The sequence below is a fragment of the Epinephelus fuscoguttatus genome, linkage group LG20 (genome assembly GCF_011397635.1).
Source record: "Epinephelus fuscoguttatus linkage group LG20, E.fuscoguttatus.final_Chr_v1".
Classification (NCBI taxonomy): Eukaryota; Metazoa; Chordata; class Actinopteri; order Perciformes; family Serranidae; genus Epinephelus; species Epinephelus fuscoguttatus.
In genome coordinates, this window is record NC_064771.1 from 22,079,794 (window position 1) to 22,104,408 (window position 24,615).

Below are 24,615 nucleotides of genomic sequence, written 5' to 3' on the forward strand. Positions count from 1 at the left end.
TACTGAAAAGCAGCTGATGCAAGACGCAGAGTCCCAACAGTTCTCAATGTCACACTTAAAGGGGAGGTGTGCATATTTTACACATCAAAATCTGTTTACAGGTCTAATACTGCATAACACATGCAAATCTTCAAAACTAGAGGATGGGTACGGTGCCACCAATGTGACTTTGTAAGATGTTGCGACTCTGCATCCTGCACCAGAAATTCATATAACACTATGAGCTGCTTTGAAAAAGAACAGGAAACCACAGAAGTTCTTTGCAAAACAACAGCATTAATAATCAGTGTTTTTCAACAGTAGCTTTTTAAATGACACATCTCTCTGTGATCAAATTCATAACAAATTTTAAGTATTAGTCATTTTAAAAAGCAGGAAATTAACACAGAAATATACCTGAACTTCTAAACACGTTGTAGACTTGCATATGTACTAACACTTAAAAATGCTATTGGATTCGGGTAACTTAAAATATATTAATGCAAGTATTATTAATATTGATGCATTTCTAATAGAATTTAAAAGCGGCACCATGATTCACTGATCTAATGACCATCTTATGATAAGACTGCATTACAATTAACTATTAGTGGCATACAGACATAAAAATGTTGATTTAAAGGATAGTTGTCATTTTTTACAATACCATCACTGACATGGAATTTCTGTTGGAGACCTGAGTTATCAACAATACTAAAGGAACTCCAATCGAGATTTAAAAATGTATACTACTATACCTTTTGCTAAGTTAGTCCATGTTTGTCTTTTCTTCAACACCTATGGTAAAGTGCAACTAGCTTAATATTAAGATCTAATTTATAGCAGCCACAGTGACTACGTTTACATGCAGACTAATATTCCACTTCTAATCCAAATAAGATAATATTTTTGTATTGAATTTGATACGGGTCATGTAAACAGTATATTCTGTTTGGATATTAAGTATTAGGCCTTCTTTTTCTCGAATGTAGCATTTTTGAGTTTTAGGAGCATTGTTTGCACACACAGACAGCGTATTTGGACTATGCATCTCAACTGGGGTGGAGTATTTGCGGCTACATTTAACAGGAATATTAGAAGAATATTCATTTTCATTAACCATGTAAACAGCTCAGTTGAATAATTGTCCTTTTTTTGGAATAAGGGGCAAAAACTGGAACATTTTGTGCATGTAAACATAGTCAGCGTTACAGCTGAAACACTAATAATGGTAATACTGCTATACTGTAGCACTGTGTTTAATGTTGGCATGTCTATCTTCAAAAATGAAAACGTTTGACTGACTGACTGACTGACTTAATAACAACTACACTAGCTTAAAGACTGAGAGTAGCACTGTCATGTTAGATGATTCATGTGTGAAGAGGTAGTATACAGTACGCACAAAACACACCAGAACCTGTCAATGTAAGTGAGGACACTTTGCAGGTAAAGACACATTTACAAAATGTGTTTTATGTCTTTGCTCTTACAAAAGCGTAATGTAAAAGATATTTATCCTCATACTGTAAAACAACAAAGTAAAAATCACAACTTTTTTTCGTGTTAAAAGGAGTGAATTTGACAGAAATTTAGAAGAACACACTGTAGTTGTTTATACTGCCTTTTTTAAAAGGTTGCTGATTTGTTTTTAGAGGGAGGGCTGCTGGTACTGTACTGTATGTGCTTTACGGATTTGAAACAGATAATATAAAATCTACCTGCACTGAGTTCTGTGAATGTGGCACACTGCCATTCTGGTGGTAAAGTTTGTATCAAGACATCCTGAGCATTCCCTCAAACAAATTTAACAGCAGGAAGACAACAGTTTAATCAATGCCCAGCCTTCTACTGCCCTCTACTGACGTTACAAGCATAAGTCACAGATTGTTCTGGACTTTGGTGTAGCTTTAATATGCAGTCAAAACAGTTAAGAGTGTAATAATGAAGAGATAAAAAGGTCCAGTTTCAAGTTCTGGCTTGAGGTAAGTTGTGATGTGTGATTGTCCGGCATGCAACATGGTGAATGGAGTGAACAAGTCTGTTTGCTGCAATGAAGTTCCGTCTTGTGCGTCTTACTTGTTGTCTTTTGATGAGGTAATGTATCTGAGGATACCGTTGGGAATGTCCATCGTCTCGTCCTTCACCAGTACAATGTCAAACGAGTTGATGTACGACTCTTTCCTCTCTTCCACCTGAGACACAAAAGGACACAGACCGTGAGAACCCAACTTCTAAAACTCAACACGTTGAAATGAGGAACCCTAGAAAAACAACACCATACTGGACATTTAGTCTGACCTGGTCGTTGAGGAAGCCGATGGTGAGGATGTTCTCGTGTTCAGACACGCCATCAGCCATAGTCAGGTCTCCTAATGAGTCTCCCAGCAGCAACACGTTGGGTCGACCATGCAGCTCCCTGAGGCCAGCTGCATGTGACAGAGCACCTTCCCTCTTGTTGAAGGTGTGGATCAGTTGGCCTTTGAAGGCTCTCAGAACCCCCTAATTAACAACACAATGTTCAGATTAGACTACTCTAGCAACCTGTCATAGACAGCCTGAACCTGGTGGAGTAAAATCATGTTGATTCTTGTGATGGTGAAGGTGGTATGCAAAGCCATGATAATGACAAACTAAAGATGCATTAACAGGATTATTCAGATTTTCTTAAGTTGGGTTGTATGAGGTACTTATCCACACTGAGTATATTATCTACAGTAGATGATGATCAGCACTCCCCGACTTAGGGCAGGAGTAGCACCAAAAAAGGTAAACAATGTACTGTCATAAAAAATGTCATAGTATAGTATGTCTAAAAAGTCTTAGTATAGTATGCCAGGATAAAATGTCATAGTATATAGTATTTCGTCAAAAATCATGTAAAACATCACGGTACATCGTCCAAAAACGTGAAAAACAGTCATAGTATACTATGTTGTCCAAAATCATGAAAAAATGTTATAGTATTGTATGTTGTCAAAAACCATGAAAAAAAGTCATAGTATGTCGTCCAAACTCATAACAAAATGTCATAATATAGTATGTCATCCAAAATCATGAAAAAAATTCATAGTATAGTATGCCGTCAAAAACCATGAAAAAACGTCATAGTATAGTATGTCGTCAAAAACCGTGAAAAAAGGTCATAGTATAGTATGTCGTCAAAAACCGTGAAAAAAGGTCATAGTATAGTATGCCGTCAAAAACCGTGAAAAAACGTCATAGTATAGTATGCCGTCAAAAACCGTGAAAAAAGGTCATAGTATAGTATGTCGTCCAAAAACATGGAAAAAACGTCATAGTATAGTATGCCGTCAAAAACCATGAAAAAACATCATAGTATAGTATGTCGTCCAAAAACATGATAAACAGTCATAGTATAGTATGTCGTCCAAAATCATGAAAAAACGTCACAGTAGTATGCTGTCAAAAACCATGAAAAAACATCATAGTATAGTATGTCGTCCAAAATCATGATAAACACTCATAGTATAGTATGTCGTCCAAAATCATGAAAAAAATTCATAGTATAGTATGCCGTCAAAAACCATGAAAAAACGTCATAGTATAGTATGCCGTCAAAAACCGTGAAAAAACCTCATAGTATAGTATGCCGTCAAAAACCATGAAAAAACGTCATAGTATAGTATGTCGTCCAAAAACATGGAAAAAACCTCATAGTATAGTATGTCGTCAAAAACCATGAAAAAACATCATAGTATAGTATGTCGTCCAAAAACATGAAAAAACGTCACAGTATAGTATGCTGTCAAAAACCATGAAAAAACATCATAGTATAGTATGTCATCCAAAATCATGATAAACAGTCATAGTATAGTATGTCGTCCAAAATCATGAAAAAACGTCACAGTATAGTATGTTGTCCAAAAACACGAAAAACAGTCATAGTATAGTATGCCGTCAAAAACCATGAAAAACAGTCATAGTATAGTATGTCATCCAAAATCACGATAAACAGTCATAGTATAGTATGTCGTCCAAAAACTTGAAAAAACGTCATAGTATAGTATGTGGTCCAAAATCACGAAAAAACATCATAGTATAGTATTTCTTCAAAAGCCATGAAAAAACATCATAGTACAGTATGTCGTCCAAAATCTTGAAAAAACGTCATAGTATAGTGTCGTCAAAAACCATGAAAAAAAGTCATAGTACAGTATGCCAAAAAAAGAAAATCATTGTGTAGTATTAATATAAAAGTTATAGTATGGCAAAAAAGGTCACAGTATAAGTATAAGTATAGTATGCCAAAATACAGTATGTGATAAAATTGCCATAGTTTGCCAAAAAAAAGTGTCAAAATAGTATACTATATATATATATATATATATATATATATATATATATATATTTTTTTTTTTTTTATCATAATATAGAATGCTGGGGAAAAAAAAGTCATAGTCTGGTATGCCCAAAAAATGTCATGGCATAGTAGCAGCAGTACTAGTCTGACTCTGAGGACAAGCTAGAGCAGTGAAAATATATTAAATATAGTGTACACTTTAACTGATCTTTGGTGGCTACAACTTGTTTTGCTGCTCACATCATTGAGTTTCCATGGCAGTAGCACACCAGTAATAATGCCTGCTTCTACAGATTATGGGTGTCTCTACTGTGGATAATACGCCAACTACAGATAAGTATCTCATACAACATCACTTCAGAGTCTGAACCATTCCATAAGGTGTTTTCACTCATCTCTATTAGCAAACAAGACTAACTGTAGTGTGATTAACAGAACAACAGAGATCAAAAAGAGACGTTCTGATGACACGTAGTATCAAACACCACACCAGTAATAATGCTTGCTTTCATTAGCTTCAACTTAGCTTGATGTAATTCTTTTATTTTGTACTGTTTTTCATGTCTTTACATCAATAAACTGATTTAAAAATGCTTTTGGTATCACCGGTATATTTAAAGTTCGGGCAAACTCACAGTTTGATCAAAGTCCATGTAGTTGGAGATGATGCGGACATTGGGATAAAAGACGTGGTTCTGTCGAATCACCTCCTCCAGGACATCTCCCACACCAGCCGAGAAGATCAGCAGAGGGACCTGCTGCTCCGTCAGACGGTCAAAAAACACTTTGTAGCCGTCCCTAAAAAAAAAAATTCCACACACCACCCGTAAGACACAAGAACCAGTGACTATCTGAGAGAACATTTAAATGACATGGCATGTGAAAAGTTTGAATCATCCTGAGCAAGTGTAGACTCTTTTATAATATGTTGTCAAACAGTAAAACAAGAGGTTACATTGCTGTAATTTATGGTATTTTCAAAATTTGATTTTACTGATGCACCACTTACTTTTTCCCATTTTTCCTATGTTTTCATTTTCTACAATTTTTGAATGGTCTCTGTGAGTGACAGCGGACAATAAACTTAGAATTTTCTCTGTAGAACCAGGCAGTAGTGGGAAAAGTACTCAGATCCTTTACACCAGAAAAAGTACTAAAAGTACACTGTGAAAATACCTCACTATAAGTAAAAGTCCTGCATTCAAAACCTTACTTAGGTTAAAGTCACAGCTACATATGATAATGTTTTCCCAATCCACTATCTTTAAACCACTATACAGTGCCCTCCAAAAGTATTGGAACAGTGAGGCCAATTCGTTTACTTTTGTTGTAGACTGAAAACACTTGGGTTTGACATCAAAAGATGAATATGAGACAAGAGATCAACATTTCAGCTTTTATTTCCAGGTATTTACATCTGGATCTGATACACAACTTAGAAGATAGCATTATTTGTAATGGAACACAAAATTTTTAGGTGAGCAAAAGTATTGGAACATATAAACTTAAAATAGATTAAAGTGAATGAGACTTAATATTTAGTTGCAAATCCTTTGCTTTCAATAACTGCATCAAGCCTGTGACCCATTGACATCACCAAACTTTTGCATTCTTCTTTTGTGATGCTTTTCCAGGCTTTCACCGCAGCCTCTTTCAGTTGTTGTTTGTTTTGGGGGGTTACTCCCTTCAGTCTCCTCTTCAGCAGGTAAAATGCATGCTGTATTGGGTTTAAGTCTGGAGACTGACTTGGCCAGTCTAAAACCTTCCACTTCTTGCCCCTGATGAACTCCTTTGTTGTTTTGGCAGTGTGTTTTGGGTCGTTATCTTGCTGCATGATGAAGGATCTCCCAATCAGTTTGGTTGCATCTTTCTTTAAATTAGCAGACAAAATGTTTCTGTAGACTTCTGAGTTCATTTTGCTGCTGCCATCATGTGTTACATCATCAATGAAGATGAAAGAGCCCGTCCCAGAAGAAGCCATGCAAGCCCAAGCCATGACATTACCTCCACCGTGTTTCACAGATGAGCTTGTATGTTTGGGATCATGAGCAGATCCTTTCTTTCTCCAAACTTTCGCCTTTCTGTCACTTTGGAAAAAGTTAATCTTTGTCTCATCAGTCCATAAAACTTTTTCCCAGAATTTTTGAGGCTCATCTCTGTACCTTTTGGCAAATTCCAGCCTGGCCTTCCTATTCTTCTTGCTAATGAGTGGTTTGCATCTTCTGGTGTAGCCTCTGTACTTTTGTTCATGAAGTCTGCGAACAGTAGATTGTGATACCTTCACTCCTGCCCTCTGGAGGTTGTTGCTGATGTCACTAACAGTTGTTTTAGGGTCTTTCTTTCCAGCTCTCACAATGTTTCTGTCATCAACTGCTGATGTTTTTCTTGGTCTACCTGTTCGACGTCTGTTGCTTAGTACACCAGTGGTTTCTTTCTTCTTCAGGACATTCCAAATGGTTGTACTGGCTATGGCCAATGTTTGTGCAATGGCTCTGATTGATTGTCCATCTTCTCTCAGATTCACAATTGCTTCTTTTTCACCCATAGACAGCTCTCTGGTTTTCATGTTGGTTCTACCTCTAAATGCAGTCTGCATAGGCAAAATCTATCGTACCCAATCTGAAACTGAGCTCAGACATTCAGTGCTATTTATTGTTTGAATAATCAATGTAATTGGGAGACACCTGGGCAACAAAACACACCTGTCAGTGACATGTTCCAATACTTTTGCTCTCATGAAAAATGGGTGGGTTCAAACAAAAGGTGCTATCTTCTAAGTTGTGTATCAGATCCAGATGTAAATACCTGGAAATAAAAGCTGAAATGTTGATCTCTTGTCCCATATTCATCTTTTGATGTCAAACTCAAATATTTTCAGTCTACAACAAAAATAAAGGAATTGGCCTCACTGTTCCAATACTTTTGGAGGGCACTGTATGTGCTGCCTCGTGTCTCGGTTTGAGAGGTCAGTTTGTTCAGGTAACAGCTTGTTTAGTTATTATATTGAGTATAGTTATGTTATGTCAACCTCTTTTATAGGCCCGGTTGTTCATTCGATGGTTTGTAATTTTTCATTTACTTTTTGGGTAATAAAAAAACAACGGTTTTGTCAACAACTCGTGCGTCCTTCTTGCCTCACTGCCTGGTCTCTAACAGTGATATTATCAGCAAAATGTATTTGTGGCATCAAAAGTAAAAGTACTCATTGTGCAGTAAAATGTTCCCTGTCAGTTTTACTATTATATGATGGTTTTGGATTAATGCTGCATTAATGTGTATGTTGCATTTTACAGGTGTAGATGTTTAAGGTTGTGCTCATTTTAACTCCATTATATACTGTTGGCTGGTTGAGTCTGCAGCAATGCATTATATTCATGTGTTTGTAGTGTAGCTGTCCTCTGTGAACCACATATCTTGAAAAAGTTAACTTCTTATGATGTCAGAAAGACAGCTCTGTTTTCAGCTCTGTGATGATGCATTTTCCAGCTGATGCCAGAGGGTTTTAAAGAGTTTACTTAGCTGAAAGGAGCAGCATGTTAAGGAACACGTCATCCTTCAGTTTATCAGAAAAATTCAAATTCACAAACGGCATATTTGGAGAAAAATGGTTTTCATTGGATGAAAAGAAAATTAAAATTCGCCAGCTGAAAGGTAACTTTTAACTGAAGCTGTGGGATGCATGTAATGAAGTTAAAAAGTACAAGACTGCGTCAAATGAAAATGCTGTGAATTACAACTACCTAAAATTTGTACTTAAAGGAATACTTCACCTGATAAATGACCATTTGTATATCAGTTTCTCTCTGTCTGTTACCTTGAATTTGTGGAGAAAAGTTTGTTTTTCCTGCATGCCTCCACGGTGAACAAAGAATCCAAAAAAAGGCAAACATTCTTCATGAACTGAAGTGAACAGGGACCGCATATCAAAACATATGTTTACAAACTCTCACACAAGCATCGTTTATCCGGCCGTGTGCTCAGTACTTCCCAAACACACGCATTTTCACTAAAACATTAGGATTTACATCAGTACAAACAGCATGCATGCTCAGGCACACTCAGGGCGTGCTAGTCGTGGGCAGAAGGATTTTAAATAGTAACGTGAGGAAAATACATGTTTGGGAAGTACTGAGCATACGACTGGATAAATAAGACTTGGATTATACTGCACAAATTGCGTGAGAGTTTGTGAATACATGGTTTTATATGGTTTTGCTGTTGTTAAACCTGGTCCCTGTTCACTTCCAGACTGCTCAGGCATGCAGGAATAACATAATTTTCTTCACAAATTCAATGCACCATATGGAGAGTAACTGACAAACAAACGGTCATTTTGCAGGAGACGTATTCTTGTAAGTACATTACTCGAGCATATGTACTTAGTTACTTTCCACCACTGGAACCAGGGTCTTGGTAGGAGATCTGAGCACAGTGCCTACCTGAGCATAGCGCTGGACTCCTTGACAGCCTGGGCCAGCATGTCCTTCCTGATCCTCTGCTGAATCAGCAGCTCATGGACTTTAGTCCACCTGCAGAGAGCAGCACAACACAAATGCAACATCTCAGCCAGGCTTAGGTTCAAGTCACTTTTCTTTATTCCTCCTTTCATGAATTGGAGCTTCAAATACTGACAGTTAAAATGTTATCACATCTGAGTTTTAATGGTCAACACAGCATGCTTAAGTTTCACAGTATGTTCTAAAACATGATTTAAAGGTAGATATAAAAAAACAAATATTATCTAGATCACTCTGTTGGCATCTTACCACTCCACCATGAGAGGCAGCTTTTCTTCAGCAGTCCTGCTGGCATCAATCTCTATGGGATAGTAGGTGTTCAACAGCTCCCGCATCTGCAATGGACCAACAACACACACTGAATATATATTTACAGATCTTATCTCCAGTGGATTTATCACTATGTATTTGCTGGTCTGTGTTGCAGTGATGGGTGCGGAATTACAAGGCAGCAAACACTAATGTATCGAGCATGGTCTGAAACTACATTTTTTATTTGTAAATGTCACTGTGCGCAAATACAATCAGCCAAGGTTACTGTGGTGGAAACAATTACACAGGTGTAAAATGGTAAGAGAGACTCAGAAAACAGTCAAAACTGAGCACAATTTAATCTGTGAAATTAAACACAGTCCAAAAAAATATTGTGTACGTTACAACAGCCATTTGAAATCATTAATCACAGTTTTCAATAACCAAACTGTACTTATATGTGTGGCACCTTGCACATCGTCCTACAAAACATGACAACTCACTGAATAAAAGTTAAAAAATAACATTTACTGAAAACAATATTCTTTAGCAAAAATATCAATCAATATCAATATCAAAGCAAAGCAAAAATCTTTTAGAATTTTTGTTGGGTGAACACTATCGCATGAAAAAAATATAACTTTATAAGTTTAACCACCTAACATTTTTGTTGCCGGCTACCAAGGGTAGCAACACATTAGCGACTAGTTGAATCATCAAGCACATCCATGACCCAAACCCCTTATCTTTCGATCTGTACATTCATTAGTGACTAAATGACCGAAGCAAACTCACCTTTTTAGTGGAATCTTCATCGATCAACAACCGGTTATCCAGGATGTCTGGAAGAAAAAGAAAAACAGGTTTGTAACAGTATGAGACAGGCACAAGACAATAAAAAAGTAACAAATAATTTATTTAAAAAAAAGTAAAGAATGCACAGAATCAAAGCGAACAAAGCAAAGGTCCAAACTCTACCACATCATGAAAAAACACTATTTGGCCAAGAAACAGAAAGTCTTTTCAAAAAGTCCAAGTGCTTACTGTGTGTGGTGGGAACTCTCTGTCCATTGTAGGCAAACCTGGTCAGCGTCATATCAAAGTCGGAGATTACCTGAGGAAATATGACTCTTTAGAACATAACAACAGTACTGTACTCCGTCACTCAGCAAAAGTACAATGTCCTTTAGTTGACACTGTGGGCACAAGGTTTACATTTGCATGTCTGTATGTACTGATAAAGGCTAACAACTCTTAGTTAAACTGAGCAGTTACGAACAGAAATCACAAAGATGGTAATCAGGAATCAGTCTTCCTGTGAGGTTTATGTATGTATGAAGATTCTGGCAATGGTGCAATCGTCAAATCTGTTTCAGTTCCTGTAACATTTTATTTTAAATGTTCAGTGTGCAGGATTCAGGGCGATATATCTGCAGAGGTGCAAAATAATATGTTTTCTTTAGTGCATAATCACCTAAAAATAAGAACTGTTGTGTTTTTGTTATCTTAAAATGAGGCATTTATATCTACATAGGGAATGAATCCTTATCCATGGAGATCACTGTGTTTCACTGCCATGTTTCTACAGTAGCCCAGAACAGACAAATCAAACACCGGCTCCAAACAGGGCCATTTGAGTTTTTTTGCATCAGCCACCATAGTTAGCAGAGTGTTGGAAAACCACAGATTTCTGAATGTGAAACTGCTTTATTCAGTGTTTTTACTGATCGCAATTCTCACCACTAGATGTCACTAAATGCTTAAATCTTACACAAAGAAATGCACTTTTCTGGTGTCTGTACCTTACAGAGTATCTTCTCTGCTGTTCATGAAAGTGATTTGTAATTAGCTGAATATGAGCATTGGTTCTCAGATTGACTCCCAAGAGGTCAATCTGAGAACTGACTGGCTCAGAATATATTCTTACTTCTGATGGAATGCTGCACAGTTAACTCACCTGCAGGCTGCCTGCACCTGCCCGCTGCATGGCGTAGATTGTCTCCTCCACTCTGCTGCGCTCCCTCATCAGCACTGAGCACTTGGCCAACTCCGGGATCTGAACAGAAGAGTTTATTCTTACAATGCATGTTTATTTACATGCACCTAAGTTTATATCAAGTTCACAGGTAAGGGTAGCAAAAGTCTTAAGTCAGGCATCATCTTTCTTTTAGCATGTGTACGTTAAGACTTTTTTTCAATCAACCCAACCACCACTAAAACTAAAGTAAATGTACTTCACACAACACAGGAACAAATACAACTGAAATTTCATACTGGCATGACAATATTCCAAACTAGCTCAACGACAGCAGGTACAAGTTGACAAAACAAAACCAAAAAAAAAAAAAGAAATCCACATTAAGATATTTTAAAGCTGGCAAATATACTTCAAACAATAGTTATCTGAACTGAAACTTTTATTGTCTTTACTCAGGAGAGCTTCCTCACCTCAGTCTTGGTCAGCTGGTGCCAGATTGCCAGGACAGTCCGCACCGGTGTGTATATCCAGGGAACATGGTATATCTGCATGTAAAGCCAGGGAGAAGACTCAGGTTGGTTATGCTTTAGTTTACAGGTTTGTAATCTTTCAGAGATGTTTTCCTGGATATAAATGGTAATTTGGTGCTCATTTTGTTTTGTTAAAAAGTCACTACAATTCAAGTCAAGTTGATTAGATAAGGATAGAATAAACAAACAAAAACTATATTATGGCTCCAACAAGAATGTTCATTTGGTGTAGTTCAACTTTCTGTGAGAGAAGAGAATTCTTTAGGTTGTCTGCAAAATGTCTTTACAAGCAGACATATAAGGCAATATATGGAAAATAAAGCTTTTAATAATAAAGGAAAAATATAATTAAAGAAAAAAAACTATAAATTATTCACATGGGTTTAAATTGTGCAGCTCCGCCTCGAAGATTTTATAAATAGTTCCAGCTCTTTCTTTATTTTTCACGTTTGTCCATCCCTACTTTAGACTTAACTGACGGGCTAATTAGCATAGCTCACACCTTGCAGCCATACTTAACAATTCGTTAGCTGCTAAGCTAACTGCCTGTCAGTGCAGCATCGTTTCTGACGGTGTACTCAGTGGAATTACACACCGTGTTTCATTCACTACGCACTAACCTATAAAACACATTAAAAGTCGTTGTTGCACCATTCACAGTCATAAAATATTAAAATGTACGTCTTAAAACTTCAATATTTTGTTACTGAGACAACACTGATTAGCTAACGCTGCACAGCTGGCCGGTACAACTCACCATCTTCAAACGGTAACTGACGTGTCCACGAGCCGTTAACTCCGACTGACAATAACCGTTAGAGGAACATAACGTCAAACAACACGGTGTGTGGACTTAATAATACATGTCAGGGCGTTAATAATGAAATAATATACAGTTTACAGTTGACTGGAGGTTTGGGTGATTGTTTACACTATGTTTGTCACACTTGAAGCGTTCCCCCGATTCTACGAGGCCTAATAGACACAAGGTTCCGACGCACTTTGGTTCCTACTTCGCCGAGGGGTTTCCTCTCGCTGTGTCAGGCTGCTGCATCACATTACTTCTGAAAGTATCTTGAAACAGCCTTAAAAGTAGCTACGATAAAGTAAAAACAATTATAAGCCATCAACATTTTGCGAAATGTGTATGTGCTTTTAATTCTCAGAAACAGGGGCTTAAATATATAATCAGGACAGTATATAGATTACAGCTCCAATGAGAAATATTTTAGTTGCTCTTTGTAGAGTCTAGGTAATAAAACTAAACTGTATCTCTACACTAGTAAATGTATTTCCTGCAGAAAATGTGTGAATGCTGACAGCTGAAATTGTAAAACCTTGCTGAAAGTGCAAATGCAATGTATGTCATTGCTGAAAAATCTGAAGACTAAATTGTAAAACTGAGTTTGAAGCCCAACTGCATTACCTAAAGAGGCTAAAAGCTGAAATATTGTACATTTCGGAAGTTGACACCAAATTACTTGGAAGACTAAAATAAGACATTAGTTGTAGTTTAAAAAACATCTAAAAAAAAACATCTAAAAGGTAGAATAGTTGAATAAATGCATAAATATGTTTTAAGAGGATAAAGGTTTTGACATTTGAATGGTTTCTGACGCTAAAAGTATGCAGAATTAGAGGGCGATCAAAAAATGTGTAGAAAAAAATAGAACTATTTTGTGACCTTTTCAAAGCTTAAATGAAGTCTTGAGATAAAAGCATGACGAGTAGTAGAGGTTTAAAGTAGAGTAGGTGGAAAATTTTATTTTTTAAAATTTATTATAACTATTGAAAATTTGATATTACTAGTTAGTGCTTTTATTTTGAAAGTCAGCTTTGTCTAGGCCCCCTCCCTTTCTGTAAACCATATGGGGTCTTTTAATTTGAAAATCCAGCCTTGTCCATCATAGTGTAAATGCTGAATTAGCATGATTTCCAAAACTATAAATTGTTATGTAACTGTTTATATGGACCTCTTAAATCACCATAACTTGTCGTGACAAAATTAAAGATGCATAAATATCTTCATAGGTGACAACAATCTCATATCATTACACATTATTTATTTCAAATGTCTGTACACTTTCTTGCTGTTGCACATACAAATGGAATGACATCATACCTAACACAGTACAAGGCTGCAGGAAATCTGAATATATGTCAGGCAAATCAAATCTGAAACCCTCATACACTACTGTCAATGATTTAAAATCTATGTTGCTGTCTGCTCTGCTCCTGTGGTCATGTGCACTTTACATGAGAAAAGTGTCTTAAAACCTTCTTTAAAATTCAAAAACTCCACATGTATCTGATCATATTAGTCCCATTCAATAATTAATACTATTCACATTGTGTGCAGTATGTTGGTGGAAAACTGGTGGAGAGCTTGGCTGTAGTTAACACAGGCACTAGCAATTTAAACAGTAATGGAGAGATACTGAGCTCAGCGACTGGTCCACACAACCCTGTGCTCTGAGTATTTAAAATACGCAACACTGTACAATGTTTAAGTTAACATTCAAGGTCCTTTAGTGCAGGAAATACAATTATTTCAACTGTATTAATAAGAGACAGCTGGAATATCATGGCACAGTTTAGAACATGGAGAGAACCATGCGCAGAAGCATATCACCCTCCTGGTTTAATGTGTTTCACACATCTCATAGTGCTGTGAGAGAAGTTAGAGGCAGAGTAAAGTCTGCAAGATGCACACAGGCAGAATAAGCCAACAAACAAAATAACACCACAATGCCGAAGAGAATAAAGCTTCTTTTGCCAAAATGTACGTCTCATCATTATCATGGTGGCCTATCTCTTAAGCTACGCAACAACATGGGAAATTAAATAAAGCAAGTTCTGACCAGCTGAAATATTTAAGACATAATAAATCACACACATTTAAACACATCCACAGGAATGAAAAAGGGTGTTGTGCACTCTGTAAGAAACTGTTTTAATGAGGGGTAACATGTAATCAACACCCTCTCCCCCAATATGTGCTTTGCTCAACATTTAACTCTTGCTACAAATACTCTGATATATGATTGTCTGTTTCAAGTGGGGCACACACACGACATATACACTACACACAATCAACATTAAGATATTTCAATCCTTACAAGTGCAAAAGAGCATGATGGGAAACTGGAGGTAGAAGAGAAATTAGATGCAAGCAGCGAGAGGAGTAAAAAGTTAAAGCTCAGCCGGTTGTTGCAGCAAGTTCATCATCCACACACTTAATTTCATACTAACTCACATCACAATAAACATAGACATCATTTACATTTACATGTTGTCACTGATAACTGTCTTAGTTATATTCTATCTTATAATCAAACCACAACACATGTTGACATCTTTAGGTTTTAACACAGACCACATATAAAAAGCTAAGTTGCTCAGCAGTGAGATTAACCATCGAATCACAGTTTCATTTACTAGCAGAATAAAGTAAGGCATAAGCTAATCATGTAAGGCCAAAAGTATAATGTAAGACTGATCATCTGGTTGCATGTCTGACTGATAGGGATGTCAGTAACAGTTAATTTTGCTTGCGACAGCCCAATACCCATTAAAGGCTGAAGTTCAATCAGGAAGACTTTCTTCACAATTCTCTCCATCCCACTCCCACTGTTTCCTCTAATCAGCTGACTATGGGTGTTCGCTCTTTAAGTTATCCAATCAAACTTCACCACGATCTCTATCAGCCGATCAGGTGTTGCTGTCAGCGGTCATTTTAGGCAGAACTGTCGCACCCTCTTTCACCCTGTTCACCTCCAGCCATCGTATCCAGAGTCCAGGACGAGCTCAACCCTATTCGAGCTCAACGAGCTCGAATAGGGGGGGTCCCTATTCGACTACGGATTCATCACTATCCTTTAATATATACCATCTTGATGAGGTCTAATCGCCAAAGACTTTCCACATTTTTTTCATGAAAGACAAGTCTCTCCTGATTGAAATAAGCAGAGCCACTAGCTAACTCCCACTGGACCTAGTTGGTGCACAGAGCAGCAAACACCAGTAGTTCAAACTGGTTTCATCCAAACCAGCTCCAGGTAAACCCATGCAGACAAGGCAATAAAATAAGATACATGTCTTGCGGTAGAAACAACCCATTTATCAGCAGATTAACCCTGAATTGAAGGAATTTTACGTACAAACAAACGTCCATTATATTTACACCTTTGCCAAATGAGTTCACACAGTGCTGATTAAGCCTATCGTAAACAGGGAAAGCTCTCTGTGAGGCTGCACAACTAAACTAACAAATATTATTGAAATTTCAATATGGCCAAGAACAATATCTGAATCGCAGGAGCTGCAATTTTTCGACAAAGGTAAAAGGTGTCTTAACATACCATTACAATGAGAGATGACCCGGCCCATAAATCATATTCCAGAAAGGAGGGAACATGCTTGTTTGGTACAGACCCCAGAAAAAAAAAATCACATCATCATCGTATTTTTTTTCCAGTGAAAATTAATTGCATAAATTACTGTTTACCCACTGAAACTGCAACTCATATCGCAATTTTTTTTAATGGCACGTCATGCAGCCCTCTGAATTTTGCAGCATACCGGAATTGTGTTGTCTAGTGTCTGCTGCAACTGTACAACACTGTTTTATGTCAACCAGCCAAAACTAAAGGGGACAGGAAGTGGAGAGAGAGACCATAGCAAAAGAGCAGCAGTTAGAGGTATGGCAGAAGCTGTGGTGCCAGATCTGAAGAAAAGTGTCTGGTGTGGATGCTCCAGGGAAAAAAGAGTTCAAAGGAAGGATTAAAGAAGGCAAGAAAGACTTGAGGAGGGTGCTCCTCGGGGCGGGGGAGATGTGGCGAGCTCAACTGCAGGCATAGGTCATAAACACATGATGGCAGTGTTTGTGTAACTTCTCTCACTCCCTGAGAGGAGAGACAAAAGTTCCACACTCCGGCTTTAAGTGCAGACAATTCGAGGCTCTCAGCATTCGATCTGAGACCGCAGCTGTCTGCGTAGAGTGAGCGTGCGGCGATGGAGCTGCTGCATCTGCTGCATGCGGTCTCGCTGGCGAGCCAGGTTCTGGGGCGTGGGGTAGTGCTGGCAGCCGTGAAGGTAACGGTACGGGATGCGAATGTGGCAGGCTGCGGCTCGGCAGCGTGGCTGGGGTATAGGCGGCAGCAGCATCCAGCGCTTCCTCTCAGCGCAGTAACGGTAGGCCTCCTTGCGGTACTGCTTGTCCATGTTGTTGCAGTTCCTCCACCCGCCAATGATGAATATGTCTTCACCCAGGTAGCAGACAGCAGCGCCCTCCATGCTGAGGACCTCTGGGGGGAGGCTGTCGAGGATTTCATCAGAGATGTTTCTGCTTATTTTCTGCTGAGCTGCCTCGGCTGTTATCTTGTAGCTCTTAGCGCAACAGGAGGCTGTGTGGTAGAAGTTGGTGTGTGCGACAGCCATTTGGAAACTGCAGTAATTATCAATGAGCGGTAAGGAGTCCACTTCCTGCCACTTGTGACTCTCTGTGTCGTAGCAAGAGGTCACAGTGCTCAGTCCATCGTCATTGTCCATGTCTACAGGAGTCCTGGCCATCACATATATGTAGCGGTTCTCCACGCTTATTGTTTTCACATCTCGTAATATCTTCGGCGCCGGCTCGAGATTGTGCCACTCGTCCTGCTCAGCTTCGTACACAGTGACATCTTTAAAGCCTGGACTGAAGTTGCCATGACCACCGATGCTGTAGAGCAAGTCTTTGACACACGTGAGGCCAAAGGAGTGCTTGCGGGTGGTCAGGCTGCTGACCTGCTCCCAGGTGTTAAGGTTGGGGTTGAAGCGCTCCACCGTCTTGGCGAAGCCTGGCTCCATTGAGCCTGCCACGTAAATATGGCTGTCAGTGACTGCGATGGCGTGTCCGTCAAGGTGGTTGTGAATGTGTGGCAGGTTCACCCAACGGTCCTCAGCGACAAAGTAGCCCACACACTCACTTAAATAGTCTCCACCTTCTGAAACACCACCCACCACCATGATAACATCCATGTTCTGGCCGAGACGAGGCTGGGTTGCCGCCATGTTGGAGGCAGAGAGCTCTAAATCAACTGATTTGAGGTTCTCAAAATGCACGGCGTGGACCTCAAGGGCGTCAGACACCAGCTGCTGACAAGTTGCACTGTCTGCCACTAAGGGCTCCTTCCTCACCACCCGTGTCAGGTAGGTTGGAGCAATCTGAGGCAGCCTTATAAGTCTGAACAGCGCCTCAAAATGTGTCTCTCTCTCCTCTGTGTTTTGGTTCACCCATTTCACTATGGCCTCGAACAACTCCTGTTCAGAATCCACAGTGATTCCTGAGTCTGACAGCCAGTCCCGCACCAAATGAAAAGGCAGTGTAAAGAACTCCTCATGGCAGATAATTTTGTGGAAGTTTCTCCTAATCATCTTGGCGGCTCCCTGGGCCAGCTGGTCCAGGGTGTACATGTGGGCGAGGCTGTGCACTGCTACACAGTTGGAAAGGTTCAGCTTCTTCATCAGAAACTCTCCACAGAAGCTCTTCAGCTGTGCCAACAGGAACCTGTGTGAACAAGTTTTAATTATCAGACCAGTAATAAATAAAAAGAGAAGTTTGGACAAGATGAGATGTTCAGACAGGATGAACTAAGCAGTAAAAGTAGATGGAACAAAAGCCTGCCAACAGTTCACTGAAATATTAGTCATCCCTCACTATCTAAAATAAAAAGTCATATTCTGTCAAAAAACTGTGTAGAACATGGATTCCCACAGGAAACCAAGACACTCTTGTCTGCTAGAAAACCTTGTACGTACTGTAGTGTTTCACCTCTGTGTTTTTGCATGCTTCTCTAACCTTAAAGGTTCTGTGTGTAACGAAGAAAAGAAAGATAGACAATTGCAGAGTCTCATTCCAGGGTCGTCAAGTACTGGGTGCCATGCCATTGTTGCGATGGCCTAAAATTCTGAAGCCCCATTTGTCAAAAACATGGCCCACTGGACAAGAAGTCCATTTCTCCAACAGCGTGTTATCCCAAAAACAAACACCCATTGCTCCGCAGGCCAGTTTCTTCAAAAATACACACTCCCTTCAGTAAGTCTTAGTTTTCCCAGCAGTGTTTGAGCCTCTGATCTGGGGTGCTCTTGCCGAACCTTCGTGGCGTTTCTTAGTGGTGTTTGAGCCACCGATACCGGGCAGTTTTTACTGACCCTTCGTGGTGTTTCACAGCAGTATTTGAGCCACGGAACCCAGCTGTTTTTGACCGACCCATCCCTGCTTTTCCAACAACCACCAAGTATGGGTCTTTTAAGCCAAGTTTTAGGGCTGCTGTAGTATGGCAGAGGAGATATCCACACACCAATGTAACTGTCTGCTGTCATCAGTGCACTGATGGAAGTCAAAGACTGAAATGTTTGCTGCTGTTTTTATTCAGTCGTTATTATTTTTTGCACTCTGAGCACCTTTTTTGTGCCTGGATGTCTTGAATAATTTGACTATTTTCGCATTGATCTCAGCCTGTGGACCGTTTTGTGGCTTTCTAGCACAGTTACACTGGTGTGCAGGTATTTCGTCTGCCATCCTTTCTTTTAAGCCAAAACATGATCTTTCCCTAACCTCTACCAAGTAGTTTTAGTGTCTAAACCAAACCACACCTTCACCACAGCTTTGTTGACAAATAAATACCCATGATTCACAGAAATGTACAATGCCAACAATGTTTTCTGGTGATTGGGTTGTCCAACTGCAGGGAATGAGTACCATAGAGAAACGAGACTTCGGAGCAATGGGTGTTTGGTTTTGGGATAACAGGCTGTCGGAGAAATGGGCCTTTGATCCAATGGAACATTTTTTAGACTAACTGGTCTTCCAACACTTTGGGTTGGTAGTCAAACCGAACCACCAAGAGATTCAACAATCAACTATCCTTCTCCAGAGTTATGTAGCGCACTTTGACTTGCACTTGTCAGTGTTTTTACTTGGGTTGCAAAGAATATCTAACTTCTTTAGTGCTTGTACTCCCCTACCACACAGCATGTACTTTTGGGGCCACGTGTGGCAGCTACCTAAAGTTTTTCATACACATAGGTCACCGCAACCCTTACCGTAACCATGTCTTGATGATGCAATCAAATATTTTAATCTATTAAATGCAATGAGGATCAATGATAACAGTGCATAGTAAGCCTTTTTAAATTCACACATTTTGACTCACAGCAGTGAAAGCAAAGGTGTTACTAGTAATATTAACAAGTGTCCCAGTGAGCCATGACAGAGAGACAGTGAGTCAGCATGCACTACACCAGGATCCTGACACTGAATCAGCTATATGGAATTGAGTCGTCGTTAACTTTAGTATTTCCACTGCTTTTCTAAAGTTCTATTTTTATTCCCCAAAACAAATATTTTGGGAGTTTTGTGGCTGGCACACCCTAATCAGTCCTCAAAACAGGTTGAATTGGGCGTACCATGGGTGTGTAACGCACCTAACAGCAAACAAACATAATGCGTAACTAGCAAAATGAACCACATCTAATCCCAGTGATTCACTCTGGTAATAGTTTTACTGTTCTTGCCATTTTATAGATTAATTAATGATGAAAATAATAATGAAAATAATAACTAGTTGCAGCTGTAGATATGGGTCTCAGGTATTTGGGTGCTGTGTCTACGATTTCCACCAAGGACTTTAAGCACAGAGTCATCTCCCTGGCAGCAGGACTCGTTCACTGCCTGCAAGATTCGGGTTGTATCCTGGCTTTATATGAGAAGAGGAAGTCGTCGCTCATCGCTAGGTTAATTTGGCTAGTTTGGTATGGGACAGTTGTTTTGTCGGTGAATCTTGTGAGTTATAATAGAGCCTAATTTTGTAACATTACCTTTGTTAAATGTTATTGTTGTCCCTGGCTTTATATGGGTAGAGGAAGAGGTCACTAGCTGCTAGGCTAATTAATACAATGTAAAATGCCATAGGCTTGTGCTAATAACGTTAGCATGTTATGTTTGTTTGGAAAACGTGTTTAGTGTAAGACAGTTGTTTTGTCAGTGAATCGTGTGAGTTGTTACAGAGCCAAACTATGTACCTTTACCTTTGTCAAATGTTGTTCTAGTCCCTGGCTCTATATGAGAAGAAGGGAAGATCGCTAGTTGTTAGGCTAATTTATACAAGGTAAAATGCCATAGGCTTGTGCTAATAACATTAGCATGTTGTATTTGTGGGGGAAATGTGTCCAGATAAGGACAAGCACTTTGTTTGTGAATGCTGTGAGTTATAATGAGGTGGATTTGTGTACTTGTGTTTGAAATCTTTGCTATTAAGCCATGTTTAATGTGTGTTTAATGTGTGTTTTGAATCAACTAAACTTTACAGCACTTCAGAGAAACATCCGCTGCCGACTAGTGTTTTGGAGGTGTAACTGCAGAGTGACACAGACACACCACTGCACAAGTATAAATGCTCATAATGGCGTAGGTGACATGCGTAGGGTCAATTAGCAAAAGGTCAATTAGCAAAAGGTCAATTCTTCTTGCATGGTGGGGCCAATAGTGTCAGAGGGGCCATGGCCCCCTTTTGCAGGCGCCCCTGAGTGAAGGCCTTTGGCTGATCATTGGGCCTGTATACATGTCAAAGCTCTTTGCTGACTACTTAAATAAATTCTCTAACATGAGATGTCACGTTCCTCAGGTGTGTAAACTAAAACAAGTCACACTTGCTGGGGTAATGAGAACACTGACAAGGCGTGTCTCTTTACCTGTCGGAGCAAAAACCTGTAGGACAACTGTCCAACACTTCCGTGGATGAGGAAGTGGGGAGATAATGTTCATATTCTGATGTATGGTGTGAAAATAATTTACCTGTCAGCAAGTTCCAACACCTCATGCACATTAGCAGTGGTGACTCTGATCTGTCCTGTGTACATGAACTGTATGACACCCTCCACGGTGTCCGGGTCTGGCCCCGCAGGTGAGCTCCACTCTCTGAGCTCCACTCGTCCCGACACGGACTCTGAGTACTGTCCGCCCAGCAGCAGCGTGAAGTACTGCGACGCGGCGGACAGCACCGAGCGGTGGGCGGATAAGGTCTGGACCCTCTTCTCCTCTGACACCCTGCCGGAGCTGAACACCAGCGTCACGTCGCAGAACAGCCCCGACTTCCTCTGCTCGTTCTGCCGCCGGGAGAGCTCCGAGCAGTAGGCCGCGCAGGTGAACTCCTCGGCCTCCTCAGGTTCCCCGTCACCTGTTAGCGCTCCGCCGCTCCGGTCCTCCGCCGCTTCTGCCGCCGCTGCCATACCGCAGCGGGATAGACTCAGAGGCAAATGAAGGCTCTGAACTATCTTCGGGAAGAACTCGTAGGCATAAATAACACACGTAAATAAACATTCATAAACTGACATGCATGCGCAGCTTTCACGGACCTGGTCGGGAACAGGAGTGCTCACTTCCGTCTTTAAACGTAGTGGATCACAGCTGGAGAGTGAACGGGAGGCTCACACATTCAGGCTGGTATCTACAGCCACACTTGACATTAACAGTCCGGGCGCATATATAGGGAAGGCGGACATGTTATTGATTTTTTTGACGTTGCTTTGACGCATTAACACGTCTTTATTTTGAGGGAAATTAAACTTTGTTGAAGGGATGCGCCGCTTTCGCGCATGCGCATTGCGACTGATCTAACTGCTGGTGATGTGCAGTTGTGCTGTTGCATCCAGTGCCGGAGCTAGAAAATTCAGCTCCCTATGCAAGCCACCCCACCCCATAATAATAATAATATTATATTTACATGTATTTGATACATTATTATAGATATTGTATTTATTAAAAACAAGAAGAGCTAATGGAAAACCTAAAGGAATACACATCTTAGCTGACAAACAATGATCAACAATAAAATACAGTATGTGCAAATTTCAGCTTCTGCTTTTTTGAGCAGTTTTAAAGGAACACTTTACCTGCCAAATGGCAATTTGTATATCAATTGCTCACTGCATGTTACCATAAACTGGGAAGAAAACTTGGGTGTTTCTTGCATGTCTCCGGAGTGAACGGAGAATACAAAAAGGGCAAACATTCTTCACGAATTGACTGACAGATAAGCTGATAACCTAACATGATTGCATCAGGTATGCTCCTCTGACATAATCAAGAGAACATAATCAAATCAGGAAAGCCTGAGAAAGCTATGACTGATTTCCCATCATCTTGTCGTCTGAGTATACGTATAAGGATGCCCTGTATTCACTGTTCTGGGAAGGTTGCACCTTCTCTATAGAGAATAAACTCTTGTGCACAAAGCTATTCAGTGTTGTTTGCTGACTCCCAAGCAGATCAGCTAAAATTGCTACGACACTCGTGCAGTACAATCCAAGAAGTCTACTGTATCCAGTCGTATGCTCTGCTCAAGTGGAGCTTATTAGGCCCAGGCATTCTCAAGCACACAGAGCACCCCACTCACAGGTGGAAGTGTTTTATTACCTCCGCCAAGGTTATGTTTTCGCCGGCGTTTGTTTGTTTGTCTGCAAAATAACTTGAAAAGTTCTGAACAGATTTTGATGAAATTTTCAGGAAAGGTTGATAATGGGACAAGGAACAGATAATAAAATTTTGGTGATCGGTTGAAGCGAAGTGGATAAAATAATAAAATGGCAGGAAATCCGAGCTGCTTGGCGGAGGTCTGCGCTCTCCAAGTGCTCTAGTATTTTAATGTTTTAGCAAAAAATGCTTCTGTTTGGGATCACTGAGCAAACGAACTAATAAGACTTGGAATATACTGCATGAGTTGTGGGTTTGTAAGAAGATTTTACGATGTAGTTTTACTGGTGTTAACCCTTTGTGGTCAAGGGTTTAAATGCTTTAGACTACACCTTTAAAAAACTGTTTACCTTGCCTTGTTTGGTGTCATTTTTTTCAGCACAACCTCACCTGTGTGACTTTATGGTTATTTTTTCATTTTGACAAACTGTATTAACACACTGGACCTAAAATCACACAAAAACACCACCAATAGGAAAGGAGGTGTCAAGTTTTTTTGCTTGCAAGCACTTTGTTAGAAAAGCCCATTTTTACTGTTTGTCACTGCACCAAACGTCACGACAATATTCAGGAAAAAGCATGGCCTAAATTATTTATCATTAGTCTGGTTTGGTATACAGTTTGAAGTTCGCATTTTCGACACAAGTTGAAACGGAGACTCTACGAGGCCGCGTCTCGCTGCTACGTCATCTTAAATCGGTCATGTGATTTGGATACACCTGCGCATCCGTGGTCTCCGGAGGGTTAAACATGGCCTCCCTTGACTTCAATCTATGAGGAATGTTCACCTGATTTGGTTTCTGAAAAAAAATGAAGTAACTGATATTAAAATGTTGAAGATAAAGTATTCTTTTAAGCCCTTACAGTACTTTTGCTCTCGACTCAAAATAACCCCCATGTTCATTTGACCTTGGTGATGGCTCTTCAATCATAGACCAAATCATTTATAAGCAATCATTTTCCTGCTAAATATTGAGGGTACGAGGGAGTAAGAGCAGAGGGGGGCACACCTGGGATGCCACCACCAACTTCACCCCCGGCATGGCTCCAACTCAAACCCAGAATCACACGTATAAGCAACAACTGGCCCGTTAAACTCCACCTCGATTAAAGTTAGGCAAGTTTTTCTCCTCTTAGTTCCTTCTCTCTTCCCCCATCAAATGTGGGAGTGGGGGGAGGGTATGTCCCGGTGTGACAAAGTCCAGTTCAGTCCTCACATAAGTCGCTCCTTGGCTCTGCCTTCCCGAACTCCCTCTAACTTTGCTATCTACCTTCACTCTTTCCTACTTTTCCATCCATCTAACCCTTTGGCTCCCACTCGGACCCCCACACGTATGTGCATCAGGGAGTGTGACATTTAGTCCTAAACTGAAATGAAAGACTGAACCAACCTCTCATAACTATTCTACGAAAGGGCAATTCTTCGGGGGGGGGGGGAAATGGGGTGGTGGTGGTGTAATAACAGCCGTCACAGGACTTGTTTTAGGCTCGTCACCTCTCTTCACAGATCACACTTCTTCACC

At 40.0% G+C, this 24,615-nt stretch overlaps 2 protein-coding genes across 3 annotated transcripts; both read right to left on the reverse strand.

Annotated features, from left to right (window-relative positions):
- Window positions 1-7: 7 nt before the first annotated feature.
- On the reverse strand, window positions 8-12,531 carry LOC125880872 (7-methylguanosine phosphate-specific 5'-nucleotidase-like). 2 transcript variants are annotated; one of them, XM_049563682.1, is made up of 10 exons: window positions 12,338-12,531; window positions 11,521-11,595; window positions 11,030-11,128; window positions 10,117-10,186; window positions 9,868-9,914; window positions 9,070-9,155; window positions 8,743-8,832; window positions 4,939-5,101; window positions 2,281-2,481; window positions 8-2,174 (listed from the first exon to the last, which is right to left on the reverse strand). In XM_049563682.1, exons 1-10 carry the CDS (start codon window positions 12,338-12,340, stop codon window positions 2,055-2,057), a joined length of 954 nt encoding a protein of 317 aa, XP_049419639.1. In that variant the 5' UTR covers window positions 12,341-12,531; the 3' UTR covers window positions 8-2,054. The 2 variants fall into 2 exon arrangements, with proteins under 2 accessions (XP_049419639.1, XP_049419638.1); XM_049563681.1 differs by lacking the exon at window positions 12,338-12,531 and having other exon boundaries at window positions 11,521-11,601.
- Window positions 12,532-13,315: 784 nt separating this feature from the next.
- Window positions 13,316-24,180, reverse strand: LOC125880867 (kelch-like protein 11). Its single transcript, XM_049563671.1, has 2 exons — window positions 21,416-24,180; window positions 13,316-18,127 (listed from the first exon to the last, which is right to left on the reverse strand). The coding sequence occupies exons 1-2, from the start codon at window positions 21,952-21,954 to the stop codon at window positions 16,543-16,545; spliced, it is 2,124 nt and encodes a 707-aa protein (XP_049419628.1). The 5' UTR covers window positions 21,955-24,180; the 3' UTR covers window positions 13,316-16,542.
- Window positions 24,181-24,615: the final 435 nt, after the last annotated feature.